Source organism: Tubulanus polymorphus, chromosome 4 (assembly GCF_964204645.1).
Source record: "Tubulanus polymorphus chromosome 4, tnTubPoly1.2, whole genome shotgun sequence".
Classification (NCBI taxonomy): Eukaryota; Metazoa; Nemertea; class Palaeonemertea; order Tubulaniformes; family Tubulanidae; genus Tubulanus; species Tubulanus polymorphus.
Genome location: NC_134028.1, coordinates 2,887,932 through 2,911,415, shown reverse-complemented (window position 1 = coordinate 2,911,415; position 23,484 = coordinate 2,887,932). Strand labels below are relative to the sequence as shown.

The 23,484-nt window shown below is 36.3% G+C and overlaps 2 protein-coding genes across 5 annotated transcripts; one reads left to right on the top strand and one right to left on the bottom strand.

Annotated features, from left to right (window-relative positions):
• The first annotated feature begins 306 nt into the window (after nucleotides 1-306).
• On the top strand, nucleotides 307-19,489 carry LOC141903583 (polycystin-2-like). Of its 2 annotated transcripts, XM_074791770.1 has the most exons (15): nucleotides 307-914; nucleotides 2,020-2,133; nucleotides 4,073-4,203; nucleotides 4,754-5,019; nucleotides 5,938-6,162; nucleotides 6,816-6,978; nucleotides 8,245-8,481; nucleotides 8,615-8,796; nucleotides 9,295-9,514; nucleotides 14,057-14,190; nucleotides 14,512-14,629; nucleotides 14,967-15,296; nucleotides 15,621-15,827; nucleotides 16,104-16,147; nucleotides 16,959-19,489. In XM_074791770.1, the coding sequence occupies exons 1-14, from the start codon at nucleotides 608-610 to the stop codon at nucleotides 16,107-16,109; spliced, it is 2,640 nt and encodes an 879-aa protein (XP_074647871.1). In that variant the 5' UTR covers nucleotides 307-607; the 3' UTR covers nucleotides 16,110-16,147; nucleotides 16,959-19,489. The 2 variants fall into 2 exon arrangements, with proteins under 2 accessions (XP_074647871.1, XP_074647869.1); XM_074791768.1 differs by lacking the exon at nucleotides 16,104-16,147.
• Nucleotides 19,490-19,858: 369 nt separating this feature from the next.
• On the bottom strand, nucleotides 19,859-21,701 carry LOC141903925 (DNA-directed RNA polymerase III subunit RPC8-like). Of its 3 annotated transcripts, none has more exons than XM_074792311.1 (8): nucleotides 21,606-21,701; nucleotides 21,095-21,211; nucleotides 20,916-21,012; nucleotides 20,742-20,828; nucleotides 20,587-20,650; nucleotides 20,418-20,504; nucleotides 20,179-20,290; nucleotides 19,859-20,087 (listed from the first exon to the last, which is right to left on the bottom strand). In XM_074792311.1, the coding sequence occupies exons 2-8, from the start codon at nucleotides 21,203-21,205 to the stop codon at nucleotides 20,037-20,039; spliced, it is 609 nt and encodes a 202-aa protein (XP_074648412.1). In that variant the 5' UTR covers nucleotides 21,206-21,211; nucleotides 21,606-21,701; the 3' UTR covers nucleotides 19,859-20,036. The 3 variants fall into 3 exon arrangements, with proteins under 3 accessions (XP_074648412.1, XP_074648410.1, XP_074648413.1); XM_074792309.1 differs by having other exon boundaries at nucleotides 21,330-21,700; XM_074792312.1 differs by having other exon boundaries at nucleotides 21,451-21,700.
• Nucleotides 21,702-23,484: the final 1,783 nt, after the last annotated feature.

Here is a 23,484-nt window from a genome sequence, read left to right as displayed (position 1 = left end):
CGCGATCGCCAAAAGTCGTATGGATAGCAAGTGACGCCAAAATAGATAGACCGAATTCTGAACAAATTTGAAATATTTAACTTTTTGTTTTCACGAATGAAACATTTAATGACATTTCACATCTATTCACCCCAAAATATTAATTTCCATGCGGATTTTGGATTTTATCTACTGGAAACCAATGCACCACGCAGGGGCTCGACAGGTAGCGCGGAAACCAGTCTATCGGGATAGCCCAATAACTCTGACGTCACCATACTTTTCCCGACTGTAACTAAACCATGTTAACTGAACCAGGAAGTGAATTCTGCGAAGTGAAGCGAAGCAGAACGCCACTCTATCGGAGGAAAGTGAACGCGTTTCATCGATCGATGAAACAGTACAGCTGACGAGCCAAACGCGTAAACCACAATAATTCTAGCGCACCGACCAGTGTCAGTGATAATTGTTTCTACTACTACACCGACCGAGGAGTGAAACAATAATTTGGAATTTAAGGAGTAAATCAGTAAAAAAGCACCGATTCATACATTTTCCTCTCTGTCAACTGTTATTGGTGAAGTCGTAATAAGGATTAGTAAACTAAATCTGATTGTCAGAGACAATAATGAGTAGTCGCCCGACGAGTTCACAGCGACTGTCGGCGAACGATTCACTAGAGATGGATCGTATGGGCTCGACTGGGAGCATCACGCGGAATCGACTACAGCGCCCGAGCAGTGCCCAATCGCGTCACGCGTGGAGCGACGATGGTATCGATAATCCCGGGGCGCGGTACGATGACCAACCGGCGGCGATGGAAAGTGAAATGTACGTCGATGGGGCCGTTCGCGTTATGGATGGTCCGACCGATCAACAGGTAGTTGTAGAAGAACCTCACGGCTGCTGGTACAAGTTCAAAAGAGGCCTGCGTTGTAAGTATCACGATATGTAATATTCTTTATTTAACTTTGAAGCTGATTCTATTTTTCTGACTTATCTGCTTATTCCTCACTTTCTTGTTTCAAAGGTTAAACAGAATTTCAATTTTCGATTTTGGTTTCGAAAGTTTTACGCGTATTTGAAAAGAGAAATTTCAGTGGGTGTACTGATAGTATTTATGAAGGCAATAGAAAGAAACAAATAATGAAAATAACCGGAAAAAAATATCAAAAACAAAGAAAGGGCCCAGTGGGAAAGGGGCATGATCGAAAAAATGGGTAGGGGTGAAAATATGGGGAAGGGACAAAAAGGGAAGACTCCGTAAGATATAAACACCTAGGCCTCCAAAATAGAAAATTACTGAGCATTTAGGAAGTTGAAATTCTTCAATCTGATATAGGCCTAAGGTATTATTGGGAATTGATAAATCTTATCGGTCCCTAATTCTGGAATATAAAATCTTCAGATTCATCAGGTGTTACTAGCCTCTTGACGGTTGTTAACTTGAAAAATTGATGAGGTAGCATAGCATTTAATTGAAAATTAAATAATTCATGGAATTACTGCGTCGTGTTTCTCTTCTATCCGTGTCACTGATGAATTGTGGCACGTTCCGCTTTCGTCCGAGTTGTCAATAATAGATTACGTGTCATGGCAACCGGCGTTTGACGTAAGAAAAAGATTTTGTGCGTTGGAATGCACACGCACGCATCTTAAATGTTTCTAGAAGATTGATTTTTATGAGAAAATTAATGATATTTAGAGTTTCAGTCAAAAGAATGTTTTTCAAAACATAGCTTCAATTTAGAATGTGAAACTTCATCTTAATGACCTTGATCCTATCAGATTGAATTGCTACCTGATTAGATTGATGTTTACTGATAAATGATATGGATGAAATCTACGCAAATGTCTTGTCAGAGTTTTTTTTAGTTCATGGTCTTCAACATCAACAGAAAAACCATATTGACTAGGGTATATTTCATCAACTGGGTCCATTTTCATAAAAGACAATCATAAAACCTCGTATAGACCTGCTGATTGTTGAGTTTTAAGATATCATTTTGCTGATTCCGAAACATTTTTTCTATTTTACAGCGTTATGGGCGACACGACAGACTGAAGAAACCTCTCAGGACAGAGAACTGCACGTCAAGACAACATTGCGAGAGTTAATCGTTTATCTGATATTTTTGATCATCCTGGGAATTCGTAAGTATATTTTCCTTGTCACAGTTTTCCCTTTGATTCAGTCTATAACAATTTTTGGCACTTTCTGGATAAGCCTAAAGGCCTGTTATAAGGGCTGATTTGCTTTTCATTAGATAAACTGTCTTTGATCGATGATATTTACATTGTTAAAATGAACATTTGTGTTGGTTGCAGATGCTATTTCTATTATGTCATGTAATCACAGAATCTGTAGTTGTTATCTAATTGAATTTTGAAACGTGCTTGAATATATTTCAGATGAGAAATTTCAAAAAAATTGCACAATTCTGATTAATGAAAAATAGTGTGAGACGGAGAGTATGATCGATATTGTTCCAAAGAGACACAGCTATTGTGGGAAAAATTGTGGAAAAAATATCGTTTTGGAAAATATATTGTGTTAGATTTTATATATTAGCAAATATGATAAAGTTTGTCAAAACAATATTGGCGGTTTTAAACTGTTCGTGCGGAGAGATTGTCCTGTTTAGGAGCGACGACGATTCCGTGCGATTTCTCCCGTAATGACAACATGAAACGGTCGTCACTATAGAAACCTCGATAAAACCTGATGTCGTTGAATAGCATAATCAATATTGAGGAATTAACTGATGATGAAACTGAAGATTTAAAAAAGAGCGGAGATTATATTTACGGTCGATTCAAAATAAGAATAGAGATTTTTTTTTCTTCACAAATTGACATTTTCATCATCTGCTTATATCATTGTGCATAATTATAATGCGGCTTATAAAGTGCTAAATCCAGCAAGCTGCTCAGAGCACTTTACGAAATGCTTCCCTGAAGAGGGAATATATCAATAGATGAAATGGCCCACAGACTGACAGCAGCTTTTTTAGTAGTTAAGAAATGACGTGAAAAAAGTATGGATGTAAAAGATTTTCCAGAAATATTTGTGAAAATGTTTTTGATGACGCGTGTATCACGTGAAGATGTATTTACATGTATATGTAACATTGACAGAAGTTTTGTAAAACTTATTAAAATTCAAAGAAAAACATCTAGCCCTAAAGCCTATTTCGGAATAATTTCGAATTTTGAATAGTAAATTTTGTATATATATATGCGCGCGCGCGTATCCTGTGAGGCGTGCTATCGAGAATTCACTTCATCAATTATTGATAACCGGTAGTAAGCATCTTATTTCACCATGGCAACGAACCAGCGTTGGGTAGTGAACTAGACGTTAATGGAACCTGCGCAGGTTCTGTTGTATTGTATGTCAATAAGCATTCACTATCAAATTATCAGTAAAACAACCAGCACGAGATTTCCGATCTGAAATTTTCACTTTTTATTTATGCGCAGTATATGAAATTGTTTTACGATGATTGGCACCATCGCACGTTCAATTGATTTAATCCATAAAAGCTATTTTGAAAATTTGTGGCTGGTAAAAATAATATTGAAGGCTGCAATTTGAACAAATTAAACGCTTGCAATAGTGATTGAAATAATGAAAGAATTCCTGAAAAAAGTCACCCACTATCTCTGATGATAATATATTCTTAATATGCCATTAGTAAAATAAGTTGACGAAGAAGTTTTGGATTCTCTCTAGAGAAAATCTTTGAGCGTGAAAATGAATCATGATGATGATTATGATGATAATGATGATCATCATCAATTAAGTGGGGACCATTCCGACCAGTCTTTCACTTGTAGTGAATATTCTTGACGTATGGTGCTGCAATTAGCGGCATTCGTTCATCAGTTTGTCGTTTCAGTGAGTTCAAAAAAGTTCTGTCAGTAAATAATGGTAAACATCCTGTCCAATTTCATTTTAATTTGTCTTTGAGAAATTTCGAATTTTAATCTTGATAATCAGTATATAGTAGGGTTTTGACTTCTCCACGGCTGAGTGTGGCTGTTGTATAATGTTATTGATATTTTGCTTTATTCGTTGTTTTTATTTTAGTGTCGTTTTGTATGACGAGTACTACGATGTATTACTACACTAAAGTGATGAGTGAACTGTTCCTCGATTCTCAATTTAACGACACAAAAAACACATTCCGCGGCTCCAACACGATGGCCGACTTCTGGAGGGTAAGAACTACCAAAAATTATCTTAAAAAAATAGATTTAGATGAACCAAAGTTTGGTCATTTTGAGTCAAATTTGACCTACGCTTAATTAGAAAGTGCGTTCACGCGAAATCTACTCACTCGATGATGAACAATGCTGTGGCAAGTGAGGTCTTCAATAATCAGTTAGCATTCACATGCAGTAATCTGACCTGTGCTGAAATTTGACACAGGCCTGGTCTGCAGATTTTGATTGGACCAGATTTGATCTGTGTGAAACATACATGTAATGATAATAATAATAATAATAATAATAATAATAATAATAATAATAATAATAATAATCAGTTTTTCTATAGCGCCTTTCCATAAAAAAGTTCAAAGCGCTAATTCTCCGACTGAGGTGGTCACTGAAAAAGCCAGGACGCTTAATTGTACCCATTTGGCACCGGTGGGAAGGGACTTATCATATTTGGTTATGAAATGCTTATTGCGGCTCTTATCGGGTGAAATAAAAACATTTTTTCCTGATTTTAACTGTACATTAAAAAGCAATTTGTACCTATTTGCAGTTCGCTGAAGGACCACTCCTCGATGGACTATACTGGGAAAATTGGTATAACGGTAAAAACCTGAGCGCTGACGAACTGCATTATATCTACTACGAGAACAAACTGCTCGGAGTTCCGCGTCTACGACAACTGAAAGTACGCAACAATTCGTGCATCGTTCACGCTGACTTCGCCGACGAAATCAAACAATGCTACGAATCGTACGCGGAAACCATTGAAGATAAGTCTCCATTCGGGCCGTTTGAGAAATACAACACGAGCACCGCGTAAGTTTCAGCGAGAAATAACCCATCCTCCCTCTGCAGGGACTCGAACCTGATGGCATCGCTACACTCAGCCACGGCACGAACCCCTGCATCAGTAGACCGGGTGCACAGGTACATGCGCAGCTTTCCGAACGAAAACTGGCGGCACCAATCAGATTGCTCGTTGTATAATCGTTGAGGCAAATTTCAAGGAAGAACTATAAATGGGAAAACCCGGGCTAAAATAAAACGGGATTTCTGATTGGCTAAAAATCACATCATCTGAACTGCGCATGTATCTGCGCACACGGTCGATTATGGCAGGGTTTCATGCCGTGGTAATCTCGATGCCATCAGGTTCGAATCCCTGCCGGGGAGGTTGAAATAACCTTGATTCTAGGATCGCGTTCACTACGGAAATGGGAGGAATAAATCATATCCCCCCTCTCCTTAACAGACTATAAATGTTCAGGATTCAGTTCCACAGTTGTAAGAGTTTACTCTCCCTGAGTTAAAAACAGTTCATTTTCAATGAATTACCGCCGAATAAAATCACAAATTTGGATCTGGATCCTTAACCACAATGAGTTGGAGTGGATTTGGAGTTCATATCGAATGAGTCAACTCCAACTCTCTAACTAAGTCTAGCATCTACACGACTGTGGAACCGGCTCCAGGTGAATGGCCTATAGCACTCTACCAGAGCTCCTGCCAGAATCGATGTTTAACAGCTCTGAATAGTTGTTGAATTCACGTCTGTTTGCTGTTCTTGTGGGCGAGCAGTTTGTATGATCAATTGTCTAGAAATTACTCAAGTCAATGTTTTTCAGTGCAGCTGTTAATATAATAATGAGAGCTCTTTAATTATTTCCAGGAAAAATCTTTTGATAAAAATTTGTATCGAGATGTGCCTATTCGCATTCCTGCTATCGTTTCTAGGTGGCGCTATCAGACTTCGGCGGCCCTGGACGGTTCGAATCACATGGGTCAGATAACATCGTACGGCGGGGGTGGCTACGTGCAGGATCTGAAACTGACCAAAGCCGAATCTACGGAAATAATCAGAGCTTTGAAAGATAACCTGTGGTTGGACAGAGGCACGAGAGTAGTGTTCATTGATTTTACCGTTTACAATGCTAATATCAATCTATTCTGCGTAGTGAGGTATGTTGATGCAGCTGTGTTATGAAACTTTTAAATTCATTGGTATTTGCATAGAAGTAGAGAATTGAAATTTGATCAAATACTTAGAATTAAAAAGATATCCAATTATCTCTACTTAATCGAGCTAGCATCATTGTTTTGATCTCAGTCGTCAAATTTTATTAAAATGTCATTCTTCATATTGTATGTAATTTCTATGCATAATACACTGATTTTACCTTGCACTATGTTGCAGTGTACTGTCTTATATCATAGCTGCGATCCCACTAGAGTTTTGTGACAAGTGCCAGTTCACATCAGTGCCTGTTTGAAATTTGGCCTGATCAAATATGTGTGACCACGTCGGCGCCAAATTTTAGCACGGGTCAAATGATTTTGTATGAAAGCTCTACCGGTAGTTTGTTCTGGATGTAACTCACCTCACTTGCCACTGCATTTTTTTGAAACAAGTGAGTGATTTATGTGTGAACGCACTCGCTAATTAGGCACGGGCAAATTTGAATTGAGGTCTGGTCCGTGCCGGTTTGACCTGGGAAAGATTTTCCCCGTGTGATCGCGGCTTATGTTTTTCTTTTACTAATTGCGAGAAAAAACATTTCTGTGTATGTTATGTGTGTTTCTGTATGAGCACGTTGTTGTTGATGTAATTACAGGTTGGTTTTTGAATTCCCGGCAACAGGTGGCGCTATCACCTCATCTGTGTTCCGCACGGTGAAACTGATCCGTTACGCGACCGCGTTGGACCACTTTGTCCTCGTTTGTGAATGTATCTTCGTTCTGTTTATAATCTACTACTCGATTGAGGAAATTATCGAGGTCAGTTTTCAGTGTATTATGCATGACTGATCACGCGACTTCAGTAGATGTTGCTAAACTGGAAAAATGATGAACCCTACACAATAACCTTAGTTATTACCATGTTGAAATGATATACAGTAGAATCTCGCAATACAAAAAGAACGACTAGTCTGAAAAGCTAGTAGTTTATTTTCAACGTTTCGATTATACCTTGATTATCCATATTAGTATTTCTGAAGATGACTATCAAGATGAAATAGAAGAAAAACTTCTAGCTCAAGGAAACGATTGGGACTCATTTTGTATCATGGGATTTTACTGTATCTTAGTTATTGCCTTTGTTTATTTCTGACACCATGACGTATGCCATATCTAGTATTTGATAGAAACGAACTCCCTGAGGTTTTCGCAGGGTCTGTGAGTCTCAAAATTTTCGCAGGGTCAATGTCTCTCCGGTGTAGGACTCTATTTTCCCAGTGTTTCAGGTTCAAAACTGTAGTCGATCGGTCATCGCATAATATACATATAAATCGCGCGATCTAATCAAATATTTTTTTCTATTCTCTTTTTCTCTCGCATCGCCGCCCATTTCAGACTAGTAATGGAGTTCCCATCGACAGGTGGGGCGATTACGTCATCCGTATTTCGTACTGTGAAACTGATTCGTTATAATACGAATACGGATAGTTTCGTGTTTGTTTGCGAGTGTATATTTTGTCTGTATATACTGTATTACATGGTTGAGGAGTTCATCGAGGTTTGTTCTTTCATCCCTAACAAACTCGCACCTGTTATGACGCTGTTCTATTGTGTGGTACCGCTGCTGCAGTGCAGTCCATTACACATGTGTCCGTACATTGTGTATTGCTGAGTGTCTGTTTTTCAGATACATTTTGTTCTAGTGTGTATTGTACACGAGTGAAAGTACTGGCAGTATTGTTGTGATGTTTTGAGATGTCATTCAGTGAACTCTGTTAAATATATTGTGCAATTATTCTGGTGTGCGTTTCAAACACCCTTTCGATTTGTGCTGTTTGTTGCACAATTTATCGCAATACTTCTGATATCTTTTCTCATCGCCAACAAAAATTAGGACCCAGTTACATTCTAATTATTCTCTATCAACTCCAAAAACGAGTTCATTTTCAATTAAGATGCCTGCTGACTTGACCCTCGTTCATTTATCCAACTATATCTAAATAAGACGCCAATTTTCTGAGAAAAATTCTCCATTCTTTTTAGTTGTTTGAACCTATACGATAAATTCAATATCATTTTCAACAGATCAAGAAACACAAGTTTTCGTACTTCAAGAGTTTCTGGAACATTCTCGACGTGATTGTGATTATCATATCGATTGTATGTATCGCGTTCAACATCTATCGTACGCTCGTCGTTACGCAGAAACTCGAAACGTTACTGAAAAACAGCCAGTCTTTCATGGACTTCGAAAAGTTGAGCTATTATCAAGTCGAATTCAACAACGCTGTCGCGATCACCATCTTCTTCTCATGGATCAAGGTATAAGCAAAAAACGGAAATAACCAAATCCCAAAATGAAAGATGAAAATTGCTTAATACGTTGAAATCAAAAAGAAAAATACACATATATAGTTGAAATGCATTAAATACTTCTGTATAATTTCTGTTGTAGGTATTCAAGTACATCAGTTTCAACAAGACAATGACTCAACTGTCATCAACCCTCAGTCGTTCAGCCAAAGATTTAGCCGGATTCTTCGTGATGTTTTTCATCATATTCTTCGCCTTCGCTCAGCTCGGTTATCTGATTTTCGGTACGCAGATTCGTGATTTCAAGAGCTTCTTCGACGCTGTGTAAGTACCTTCAGAACGGTTGGATGTACATGGTCAACTTGAAAATAAAAGGGGGGGATCTGTAATGCAAGGCCATTGTCAGTTCTATAGACAAGAAAAAATGATAAAGTTGTTTCAATTTGGTTCTTGAAGTTACTAAAATTTCTTATGAAAAAAACTGTGATTGTGGTCACCTTCCTGGACAACTGATACGAAATTTGAACATGCACATGTAGGATGGCCACCGACCTGGAAAACTCTAGAGAATCAGAAAAATCTAGAAAAGATGATGGAAAACTTGGGGAATGTGGATACTGTTATTGACCACATATTTCTTTATCAATAGATGATTCAATGAAAAATGAATGAATTGTAACATTTTAAATCTAGAAATTTCTCTGATTCACTCAGGGATTTTTTTGTAATCACATGGATAAATCAGGGAAAACTGGGAGGGATTTCTTAGGTGGCCACACCCTTAGATGTTCAACTAACTTACTGATGTTGATATTATTGCAGGTTTACACTGTTGCGAATCATTCTCGGTGATTTCGATTTCCACGAAATGGAACGCGCACATTACATCCTCGGTCCGTTGTATTTCCTGCTTTACGTCTTCTTCGTATTCTTCGTTTTGATAAACATGTTCTTGGCCATCATCAACGACACGTACTCTGAAGTTAAAGCCGACATCGCCAACCAGAAAAATGAATTTGAAATGGCCGACTACTTCAAGAAGGTGAGCAACTCACTAAATCTTAGGTGTTGAAATAGTAGATAATATCTCTAGAAATTTCTAAATGATTATTTCTTTGTGTGAAACTTTTGAATTGAAATGAAATATAAACAGATGTGCTGTACTGTTGCTAGGTTTAATTGAACAATAAGGGTGCAATATTACACCATAAACATCCTTTGATCACGCATTTACTTTGATCAATCGATAATTTATTCCTTTTGTTTGTATAACAGTTATGATATCGCTTTATTGCAAGGCAATCACTGGAGTTGGTTTCTGGGCAATATGACCTTTCCTTTTATTGCTATAGAGTAGTTTATCTCTTAGTTACATGTCTTTGCTATATCTATTGATTTTAGTTATTTGACAAAGTAATGTTTCCACGATCGGTAAAATTTATGTCTGCCTGAAAGTCAGCCAGCTCATTTAAATCCAGTTGGATCCTGTTCCATAGTTAGGAGTTGTCAGATTCAAATTTCAACTTATGGCTTCTGAGTTGGATTCAAATACATTTGAATTATTGCAATTCAACATTCAATAATTCATTCATAATATTTATACATGATTTGTATGTAATGTTTATTTGATCTGGCTGATTATACAGTAATCTGTCTCTTTGTTTATTGGTGAAAGTGATGAAATCTGGTTTGATGAAGGAGTAAAGTCCCTGATTTAATCTGGGGAATTGTAAGGGATTTTGGGCAAGTGTAAATGGTGATAAAATCTGTTGGAATGTGTGAAGTGCATGTAATTATTCATCAGGGATTAACTATGTGTCCATCAGTGGTAGTATCAGAGACTGGGAAAATATTAGGGAATGATGTGAGCTGCTTTTTAAGCACACTTCAGTCACTTGGTGTCAAGCTGATACCTGATCCTATGTTGACATAGTTTGCCACCTGACACTATTGGCACCTGGCTCTCAGTTATTCTGTCCAGCATCAATACTGGCCCTCAGGGTGGAAGTGTGCCCATATCCAGGATGCAGGTGATGATTATTTCAATGATTTGAAGTCATCAGTTAATTGTTGGATTGATATCTGATAATCTGACATTTTCCAATTGTTAATCAGATTATGCCAGGCCTAAAAGATTGAATATCTTCTATTCAAAAAGAGAATGCATGATTTTGATATAAAGTTTGAAGGTTCTTTATATTTATTGCATGAAGAGAATTATGAAAATTATATTCTAATACAAGTTGCACATATATTCATATACAGTAATCATAGACCTACGTAACTTCTATGTAAATATTATTGAGCATATAAGTAAGTATATGGTGGTATGTGATTAATCTGTAGAGTGTTTTTATTGGGTATTTGTACTATGTCTTCCAGCGGATTATGCCTAAATGAAATATGCCTATGTCCTGATTGGACAGGAATTGGGCTTTGTGTTGTCCTCTGGTTGAAATCCTAATTGCCATAACTGTCAGTTCGTTCATAGACTTCAATGAGAACCTTCTTTCTTGGTCAATTAGAAACCCCTTGGAATAAATCATTAACTGGTTCAAGGAAATATCAGAAAATGTCATCACCAGCTGTACAAGAATTCTACGTCGTGAATAAGAAATTTCAATTAGCGTATCAAAAAGTGACTGTTATTGATCAGAGATTACGTCATTTGGACGTGCAGATCGAACGAGCTTATGCGGATGATTCGCGCGCTTTGATCCACAACAGACAATCACAGATAGCTACGCTGGAAGGTGTGCGTAAAATGTATTACCTGTACGTGAAAAAACTAGGCGATAGAATGGAAGAATTAAGAGATATTTGTACCGCAGAAATGACCAATACGAGAGATGAAGCACAATCGAGTTGATTCGATGAAGAAATGTTAATGTTTTTGTGAAAGTTACAGTGGACTTGATTCATCGTTAATTTTGATGTTTAATTTATTTCATTGTGTACCGGGAGGTGCTATAGACTATATAACTATGACCAAGTTGACTTTATTGATTATACGTGAATTAGTGAATAAATATGCAGTATTTATTAAAGTATATTATGAAGTAGATGTTTTGTTCAAAGTGTTTTGAGTTAATACAAAGTTTTCGACTGTTGAAATGATGATGTTTATGGCTAATGGTAAAGGCTGGATCCATGGATCAGCAGTTCAATATTAATAGCATCAAAAGGAATGTGATTGGTAATTCCGTTAAATATTAAATTGCAGGATGCCTCAAAATTCTGAAAATACAAAAGGTATTCAGCAGTTTCAATGCTCCCATAGCTGCACTAGTAATCATCTAGTATAAAATCATTATGAAGATAAGTGTTCAGTCACTCGCTTTGATTCGCATTCTGCAAAGGAGAATATCTCGAGTTTTCTTGAGTATCTAGTACTGCACCGGTGAACGATATTGATTTAATCATAGTCTTAAAAAAAGTCATCACATCTAACATGAAGCAGTAATTTTTTTTCAATCTTTGGTTATTTGGGGAATGAAAGATTTTGAAAACGATTCAGTATTTGCCCATATATTTTACTATGCGTATATAGTATACTATACAAATTATTCTCATGTACGGTTAGTGCAAGCATGGACTAGTTATACGTCCATGTGCAAGTGCTTTCAAGGTTGTCGGTTATCGGATTTATAATGCAATAGAATAGTCTGTGGTTGGGTAGACGTGAAAGCTGACCTCTGGTATATAATCTTACAGTCAGTTCTCATAGTAGACCAGTGATCACTCTTAAATGTGCTTAGCTGAATTTTTTAAAGATTTCAATGACTAAGTTGTTAGGAATATTATGCCATATTATGTCCGCATATTCCAGTATCAGTTGAACATATGATTTATACATAATATTTTAGGTTTTATGTCATCATCTCAAAAATACAGTAGAATTATTGCAATTCAACATTTGATAATTCATTCATAATATTTATACATGATTTGTATGTAATGTTTATTTGATCTGGCTGATTATACAGTAATCTGTCTCTTTGATTACTGGTGAAAGTGATGAAATCTGGTTTGATGAAGGAGTAAAGTCCCTGATTTAATCTGGGAGATTGTAAGGGATTTTGGACAAGTGTAAATGGTGATAAAATCTGTTGGAATGTGTGAAGTGCATGTAATCATTCATCAGGGATTAACTGTGTGTCTATCAGTGGTAGTATCAAAGACTGGGAAAATATTAGGGAATGATGTGAGCTGCTTTTTATTAGCACACTTCAGCCACTTGGTGTCACCTGATCCTATGTTGACATAGTTTGCCACCTGACACTATTGGCACCTGGCTCTCAGTTATTCTGTCCAGCATCAATATTGGCCCTCGGGGTGGAAGTGTGCCCATATCCAGGATGCAGGTGATGATTATTTCAATGATTCGAAGACATCAGTTTATTGTTGGATTGATATCTGATAATCTGACATTTTCCAGTTGTTAATCAGATTCTGCGAGGCCTAAAAGATGAAATATCTTTTTCAAAAAAAAGAACGTAGAATAGACTTCATATCAGTTGGAAAAATAGGTTTTGATATAATATTTCTTTTTTTCAAAATTCTTTATATTTACTGCATGAAGAGAATTATAATACAATATCTAACAAAAACTGCGCATTTACAATAATCATTGACAAAGTATTACTTAAGTAAAGTATGATTTTTATCATTACTGACCATCAAAGTAAGGATAGTATTTTAATTGCATTATTGGTGTCTGATTAATCTATACAATCTATAGTGTGTTTTTATTGGGTATTTGTACTATGCCTCCCAGCTGTTTGGTTCACACCTTAATAAATTAGGGCTACATTTTGATTGGTCGATGAAATTGGGCTTTGTGTTGTCCTCCTGGTTGGTATAAAACCTAATTGCCATAACTGTCAGTTCATTCATAGAGCTCAATGAGAACCTTCTCTTCGTCAATTAGAAAAATCATTGACTCGGTTAAAGAAATATCTGAAAATGTCATCAACAGCCGTACAAGAATTCCTCGCTTTGGATAAGAAATTTCGAGCAGCGTGTCAAAAAGTGAATGTTATCGATCAGAAATTACGTCATTTGGACGTGCAGTTCGAACGAGCTTGTGCGGATAATACACGCGCATTTATGCACAACAGACGTTTACAGATGGCTACGCTGGAAGGTGTGCGTAAAATGTATTACATGTACGCGAAAAAACAAGCCGAAAGAATGGATGAATTAAGAGAGATTTGCATCGCAGAAATGACCGATACTGAAGATGATGAGGAGCATTTTGAAGTCGATTCGATGTAGAAATGTTAAAATTTTTTGTGAAAGTTACAGTGGACTTGTTTATCGTTAAGTTTGGTGTTTAGTTTATTTCATTATGTACCGGGAGGTGCTAAAGACTATATGACTATGAGTGACTGTTCAAAACAAGATAACAGATTTTATATCCGTCTGTTTCATAACCGAGAATTTTTACTACCTCACAATTTCTTATTTTGACTTAGTTCTTGAAAATTCATGGTTAGTAGGATTCAGGAATTGAAAATATTTTAGTGAAAAAAATGCTTATTCACTATACACTAGCATCTCATATTGTTTTGTTATTTCACAGGGCTACAATAAGATGCTCGATAAACTGAGCCTGAAACGAGACAAGATCGTTGATATTCAGAAAGCGCTTCAGTCGGCCGATATAAATCAAGATAAGCAACTCGACTTCGAAGAATGGAGGCAGGATCTGAAAACGTGAGTATCTAAACATGTGAAGTGTATGATACATGTCTGAAAAATTAAATAATATGCTTAAACATGGTGGCCACTTACCTGAAAATCAGGGAAGAGCGGGAAATTTTCTTTTCTCTAAAAAGTCAGGATATAATCGGGGAAATTTGTTCAGATGGCTATGGATCGCATGTAAGATCAGTTCCGTCTATGTCTTGCATAGTTGACTGTTAATTCATTCGATTTTTAGTAGACCCAGTCTGGGAAAATGACGTGGGGATGAGAGGAAATCAAATAAAAGTGGCCACCCTGTTCAACTTTTGATTTCTTATTGATACTCTTTAGGCGTGGGTATGCCGATACAGAAATTGAAGCTGTTTTTGCTAAGTATGATTTGGATGGCGATCGAGTGCTGGACGAAGAGGAACAACGCAAAATGCAAGCAGATCTTGAGGGACAAAAGGTAATCTAAGTTCAATTAGTCTGGAGAAGATTCTGGAAATTTTTAGAAATGAATTACATGTAATTGTGTAGCCCTAAGTAAGACAGTACGATTCAAGCCCTGATCAAATTTGGCCCATGCTTAATTAGAGACTGATTGTCCTTCGACCCATGCCAAGACTGATTTTTCGCGCACTGGACATCAAACAATTCTTTCGACCCATGCTAAGATTTGACTTGGGGCTGGTGGGACATTTTTGGTCCGGTCAAACAGGCATGGGTCCATTTGGCACCTGTGTGAGCAGTTGTTCTGGGCATGATTTTATGTCTCTGCAAATAATTAACAATTTATGTTTCAGGTTGCTTTGAACAAAGAATATGAGGAACTAGAGAAAGGAGGACGACCGGCTACAGCCCGTCAGCCGAGTCGCAGCAGTTTAAACGAAGACAGCGGTGAAGACAGCGACGACGAAGACAGCGGCACGAAATCATCACGAGGCGGACGAGTCGTAGGTGGCGTATCGTATGAAGAATTTACGGTATTATCGCGACGCGTCGATCGTATGGAACATTCGATCGGCAGCATCGTGTCGAAAATTGACGCCGTATTAGTGAAATTAGAGGCGATGGAGAAAGCGAAGCTGAAACGTCGCGAAACAATGGGAAAAATACTGGATAGCATCACAGAGGTATGAATCAAATCAACCAAATCGAAATTCTTTTTCGTGAACTACTTATACAGTCCACCCCCGATATACTGCCCACATTAGTCTGAATACCAGTCGCTGTTACCGGTTCCCTACAACGAACAACCGCTAGGTACTAGACTAAGCCAACATCAGTGTAGAATGATTTTGGTGGTATAGAGAGTATGGCGGTATATCGGGGATGTTTTACTATGTATTTGTATTGAGATGTACATCGAGAAAACCTGACCAATTGATTTCAGAGAGTTTTCTGACTGATGATGCTATGATACGCAGAGTTTGATATGTTATGTTGTTATTTTCTAGTCCGATGGAACGAGTGACGAAGTCAAACGCGAACAAATGGAACGTTTAGTACGTGAGGAATTAGAACGCTGGGATTCGGAAACGTCGATCGGTCCGAACAGCGCCCGCGGAGGTTCACCTAGCGGCAGCACTGGAAGAGGTGGTCCTATGAGACCACGATCGCAAGGTTCACGACCGGGCTCTGGACAGGGCTCTGCCCAAACACCGGTGAGTGGTCGTTGTCTGTCGTGTAATTAGGATTCATTCATTGTTTTATTTTGTGTTGTATTCTGCATTCGAGTTGCGAAAGTTCATAAATGCTGTTAGAAGGTTAAATATCAGTGTTGTGAATGTTAGATTTAAAGAGAAGGAATCTCCTGCATCCAATCTGGTACCTCTTGATCCAACTTTATAATCGATCTTTCTTTCTCGACACTATCTCACATGAATTTGTTCATACAGTAGTTTTTACTCTCATGAAATTTGTTGTTCTATGTTTTATAGTTGTAAACATACCCCCTTATAAATGGTAGCGGTCACAAATAGAGGTAATGCATGACATTTGCACTTCAAACATTAGAATTATCATTCTAACTTCATTATCCTACCTCTAACTCAGTTTTGTCAGAGGAAATGCCGTCAAAGATGAATCCGAATTTCCAATAGAAATTTGAGTAATGATTCCATATAGATTGCATTTCTTCAAAAACAAGACAATTTTGTTGAGTAATGTTTTCATAATTCATAAAAGTTTTAGATAGAGCTTCACTAGTTGCATGCGTTTATCCTGTCTTTTATTGTTGATTTTACCAGTTTACTTAGATTTAAAACAATAGATTCACATGTCTTTGCTTGTAGAATGTAGTTACATTAGATGATGAAGTTACTACCCATGAATGAACACCATATAATATGTAAACTTGAATTTACCTTAACTGATGTTTTCCTGAATGCCTTTTCCAGAATTGAAATGTGTCTTAGCGAGACTGGCCATAAATCTTGTCAATCATAGCTTGACCTAGAATATCATGTGAACCAGACCCATGCCGAGGTGGATTCAGGGATAGCAAACGAACCCTCTAAAATTTTTGCCCTTCGAAAAGTCAGCGTAAAAAGATTTTAGAAATTTGGACATAATATTCATGTTGTTTCTTTTGGAAAACGAAAAGTAATCCATTCTCAAATAATTTATTCAGGTACCCGGGCACTTTATATTTTAGATCTGCCCTTTTTCAATAGGAAAGTGCTTTTTGCGGTGAAATAGAAAATTTGAATAGAATTGCCCCTCAAAAAATTTAACCATTTTCATTGTGGTATTAATCGATTAAATCAATGTTTCATCATTTGATATTTTTTCAGGATGAAAGGATGAACACCACAAATGTGTAAACACAGAGCTGCTGAATATATACATCATATCGAAATCCGTCTGCGTAGAAAAACTGCTGTGACCACAACCTCTACTGCCAGCACGTCTGTTGTACATTAACTATTATAAGTGTGTTGCTGTTCATACATCTTACTATTTACTACTCATAGATATATGATTGTCTCCATCGCTTACACTATAAACTGGATTGCTGTGAATTGTGAAGAATTTTGATCAAACTCGAATTTGAAAATTCATATTACGATTCTCTTAATCACGCCCAGGAAAGCATATCAAACGATCTGTGAAATAATGAATAGATTTTACTACTCTTAGCTAGTTGTCATTGTTAGTATTATTGTTCTTGAATCATTGTCTTATTATTATTATTATGATTATTATTATCATATATTTGTATATTTTGATATATTCTCGCTTTTCTTAAAATGTGTCCTCGTTTAGTAGTCTCAGTGAACAACATACCGGCAAATGCATTTTATCTGTTATATTCAAAACGGTAACCGATTCATTGATATTTTCTACCAATGATGAGTGACCCGTAGCTTTTTGGTTAATGGCAATCGGTGCAATTGTCTTGGTTTGAGATATAACTCAAGATATAAGTATGGCGAGAAGATTTTAACATTGGGTAATGTATCATTATTGATAGATGAAATTGCAATTTCCAGTAATTGAAATTTGCTTTGCTTTTGTTGTTTTTTGAGTCTACTGTGATTAATATCTTCAGGTCGCAGAGAACATATATATCTGCTCTACGTTAGTCTGTTGAAAATAATGCATTTATTTTACTGAAATTATCATTACAGATGTATAGGTAGTCCTACTGTGTTTAATTACAATGTTCATTATTATATTTTTATGCGTGAAATTATGTTAAAACCTGTGTACTCATATTCTATATTTCGGTATAAATCCCTCGATTCGCAGAATGGTTTTGCAAACATTTCAGTTGTATTTATTCGTAGATAATGCTGATTGAAATTGCTTTAATTATATTGTAACACAAAATCATTTGTTCAGGTTATCAATGCCTATCTCTGTATGAAAGATAGCATTGCCATCAATAATAGAACATTCCGTCCATTATGAAATACTCTTTTCTGATCATGTATTTCTGCTTGTAATTAATTGGCTTTTTAACTAAAATGTTTTATTTGTACATAAATTTGAATTACTAAGTAACTGAGCTGTCATGGATAACGGTTTTGCTAGAAATTGACCATAAAGAGTTGTACTAGATAATTTGTTCTGGCGAACCTTGTTTCTGTCGGTAGCCTACAAAGAATAGTTAATTTCAATTGGGAATAATATTACCAGAAACAATGTCAGAAAGAACAGTTAACCATGCTTAAAAATCTTGTGATTGATGGCATCAATTTATGCCAAATGCCTTCAATTTCTTCCATACAAATGAATCTATTTGTTTATTGCTGTATTTCTCTACTGCTGATAAATATTTTATTTGGAGAACTGAAATGTACTTCGATAATCAAAATCAAATCTATAGAGAACCGTCCGGTGCAAAAATCAAACCTATTCCTCGTCTAAATGTACATCATTTTTATCGAGATGTGTCTTAATTGAAATTTTTCTTCACACAAAATTGTATATTTTTTATATAGAGATCATTGATGTAACTATATTTGACTGGCCTATGATTGTCTAAACTGCTGACGACCAAAACGTGCCGTGCAAAATACTGATAAACCGTCCATTTTCAATTGGTTCTGTAAGTAGGCCTAGACATATGTGCCCTTCCCAATAGTTAGATTGTTCAACAGTACTTTTCATCATAAATTATGTGTCCAAATTTTGAATTCAACAGAACTTTGAAGAAAATGACCTATTTATGTTTGGACTGATGTATTCTGCTGGGAATATTTTGAATATTTATTGCATAATTGTTACTTAATAGCTCTCTGTACTTAGGTCAGGTTATAAAGATGCCAGGTCATATTGGATCACCGACTCTCTGAATGGAAATGAACCAGTCACATTGATGATTATTCATACGAGTACTTATGTATATTCATATTAATGTTTTGTGGAATTTCTACACAAAATTAATGTGTCATTCAAGCAATAATGGTAAAAAGCTAATACTGAATAGTCCAGGGAATTTGATCTATAGTATACAAATGGTTGTTTTTTTCAATGCTTGTATTTGCCTTGATGTTGTGTACTCCTTTCCCTATCACATCCGATCTAGTTTGGTTATGGTTAAAATGACTGGTTGGTTGTACATGAAAAGGTTCGAAATTTTCACTGAAGTCAAATGAGTTTTGTGAATAGATATTTCTCTAATTAAGACCAATTTTTCTTTCTGAGGACTTGTTGTCTGTTCCAAGACATAGTTAAGGTATATGCATCGGTCAGTGAAAACATTGGTGAAAATTTAAAAGATTGTTATGTAAAGATTTGTTATAGAAGGAATTGTTATGGAAATGTATTGTATGAATCTCTATCAAAGCACAGTAAAATATTAAAAAAAAATGTAGATGCCAAATCAGTTGTTTCAATTTTTTAGTTTTTGTTTTAAGTTCAATCTTAGTTTTTCACTGTCACATGTCATCAGAGCTCAAAGGACTATTAATTATTTGGCTGCTGTGTTTGTTGAGGGATAGGTTTGTGGATATGTGGATTCCTCTTTGTCAGTTCAGCTTTAAGAAGATAGAAAGAGGTGAAAGTTTAGTGATAGTCAATAGGCATTGAAAATAAAATGACTCTATCCTCATCTACGAAATAAACTATGAACAAAAATGATTCATCAATGAATTTCTATGAATGTTTTATTGGAAATCTTTTATAAAATATGTCGAATGTTTCATCACACTGACTTAATCACTCCCTCCAATTGAGAGCATGCATGTTTCTCAGGAAATCATTTTCGTATTGACGTATATACGTCCATGCTTAGAGGTACAGAAGCCATTGGCAGTACTGTAGGAGTTACAGTCACTGTTCTCTGTGAGCAGCACTACGCCTGAACCATCACCTCCATTAGCACCATTAGATTTATTTTGCCAGTAAAAGCAAAATTAAACTCTTCAGCTGTTCCACCATGATAGCAATCCTAAACCAGGATCACTAATAGAACCCTGTAAACAGAATATTTGGTATATCAACTCATATGATGATGTTACAGATATTGCTTTCTGTAAGCAAACAACTCATGTGTTAGGTACTTACTACTATTGAATACGGAGGCTTTTTCATTTCAGAGTCGTAGGATTCAGCCTCAGTTGAACCTTCTGGACCGGTTGGCGTGATATCAACAAACATCTCATCTACTACTCGAAATCTAAAATATACAAATTTATCATTCATACATGTACCAAATATCATACATATATTATTAACAAACTTATGGTTCCGAAAGGTATCTTTGCAGAGGACTGCACGGTGAATGAAGTCATCCACTGGTGTACCTTAGTTCTTCTCCAACATCCATAAACAAGTCATGTTTTCCATCCTCTGTTTCATATTCCCAAACCCACAGTTGTTCATTTTCATCGCTAATTGATTATTTCATTAAGGAAATTAAATCAATTCTACTAAATATTGACAGCATTAACAATAGCTGCAGTAAAAGGATACAATCTGGAAGGATGTTGAAGAGCATCAGAGGAGATAAGAATATCGTCGAAAAACCCGAGTGACACTGAAAATAAAAATATACAAATAATGAAATAAATAAATCAGTCAATAACGTTGATTATTAGATTCGAAAGCCATGAATTAGAATTCTTTACCATGAACTCCTTCTTTACTACAGCCTTTGATTTTACCGATTAGAATTTCATCCATGAACGGACGGAATACAACATAGCGAAAATGAACTGAAATGAAATGGTTTTATCTTCAGGAAGTGAAAAGGACGAGTAGCCAGTTCTACAATAAGCAGGTGTTGAATGGTTTTACCGTACCTACAGTATGAGACGATCCGTCCCCGGGAAAAATATAACTATCATCTACATATGTTACGTCCCACAGGGCAATGCACAAACCAACATTATGAACGACCTGCAAGGGGAGATTTCATAATTTACATGTTTATTAACAAAAGTAGGTGCCTATAATATATTTCAAATTTCGCTTCTGTCACCTTGTTCGCAAATTTCTTATTAAGTGCTTCTTTTATTGCATCTAATAACCCTATTTTGAAGAGCCAGGGTGCTATGCGCACAGTGTCTTTCATTTCTGCCAACACAAACATTTTCTCCTAAAATACAATATACAAAAAGATGGTACTGCAGTTCGATTCCAAGGTATATTAGTGGTTTAAGTCTTTAATAATAATAACATAATTTGAATTTGAAGTTTAATAATCGGATATTTACATAAAGTACCCTAAATACAACCCAATTGCATTTAAAGCCTAACCCTTGTAGTAATCTGCACATAATGAAAACTTGGTATCAACTGCATTACAATATACCGGTACTGGCATTAATTCCTTACACGTACGACTGTTCTGTCCGTGTGCCAACGGTTTCCGTCGATAAATAGTACTCAAGAATAACTCTCGATTAGTCACTTTCTATGATTACGACAAATATATTGATCGACAAAAATCATTGTATTTGAAATTCTACGTGTCTTATGATTTGCATTACCTCTTTAAGCGTGACACGGCGAAAATAGGGAGGTTTCCGGGTCAATTTTTGAATGTAATTTTCGGACACTTTTATTTTATTTTCGGGTTCGCGCCGTGACCTTGAGGATTACTCACGGTTACGATTAGTGAGCTACGAAAGGGTGTTTCCGAATTTACCAAAATAAACCTTCATCATCACCGGAGATAAATTTGATGATAGTTTTTGATAGCTAGAAATACTGAAAAGAAATAAAGGAAGACCTAATTGAGATCCCTATTGTGATTTTGTCATGGTAAAATGTATCGTTCATTTCCGGATTTCCCGGTTGTTTCTCGATAGACGATGACGTCAGTCAATGGTGTAATGGCTGCCAAATTGCTCCATTTCTCTAATATATATATATGGGAGTATTTATTTGTCTGTAAGTTCCTGCTGCCAACGAATGGCCTCTTTCATTTCAGCGTCATAGAAACCGTTTGCCAGTATAGCTAGGTCCCCCTTGATTTAACTGATATTCTGCAACAAAACGTAATTCTGCGGTAAAAAAGGAAAACAATTTGCAACTAAATGTCTATCAATTCTCTAGAGCTATTCAACTTATAAGTCCAATTTTCTGACAAATGATGATTTGACAGTGTCTCAGGGATGCTACAAAAGAAGAAGTTAAAGAAAAGTGTGTCAATTTGTTCCTGATAAAAAACGCCATGCCCTATTAAATTCTGAACTGAATTGCCAGGCAGAGGATCCTGACTGGGCTTCTTAATCTTAGACAGTGACGGTACTGATACTGTAGGCTATTCCTGGTATTGAACATCCAGTCCATTTAGTATACATTTACGCCACTTTTAAAATGGAAGATGCACTTCAAAATCCCTTCATCCTGCACAGTTATGTACAAATTAGCGCCGTCGCCTATTGTACGTTCTTTGGCTAGACCAAGTTCGAAGTTTTGCTATGAAATCATGTTCCAGGAAGATAATTATCAATCATTATGATAAATCATTGGTCTTTTATCAGTGTCATTGTCATATTTGCCGTATACCAGGATAACTATAGGTACACCTATGACTGTTTTTAAGTCAAAAACTTCCTTTCTTGATTTTTAACCAAAAGTGAAACTGAGAAGCCTTAGGACAGGCCTACGCTGAAATGATATTATTAATGAAATATGTGTTATTTTCTAGGGACCTGGTATCCTGATGTTTATATTCTGATTCTATTAAGTTTGTTGATATAGCGCCTAAGGAAAGAAGTGAAATAAAGGTGAGTGATTTTATCGATAATAAACTTGAAACCACGTTATTTTATTTCATGATTCCCTAATTGATGTCGCAAATTTTGGGACTTTTGACGGCGAGCATTTTGCGAATACATGTATTTCGATGTGCTGAATAATGAACTGGTAACTGGCGAGAATGATGACACACTGAGGTTTAAATTCTATCCTAGATGATGCTGCCATCTAGTGAATAGATTTTGTAGATGTCAAGATGTAACCTAGATTAATATAGCTTCCTTCTGGTCGCAGGTTTTTTTTGCAATTTCTAGACGGTCTGCAATATGGAAATTGATTGCATACAGATTTTTCATCAATTTGGTCACAGATATCAGTCTTGATTGATTGACATCTTTATCATTTGAAATAGATTAAGATAAAAAAATGTATGAAACAAATGAATCATGAATGTCATGAACCATGTTGAGCGTGGTCACTGTTCCTTGTGACTTTCATGAAATGGTTTTTACAGTACTGGCAAAATTAGAAAAACTTGAGAATTTTAAATATTTGGGAATTTGATAGATTTTCCGATGATCTGGGAAATATTTGAGAAAATCAGTTTACGCTTCACGTAGCATACTTCTGGGATGTTAATCGCAAGGGCAAATTTCTTCAGCA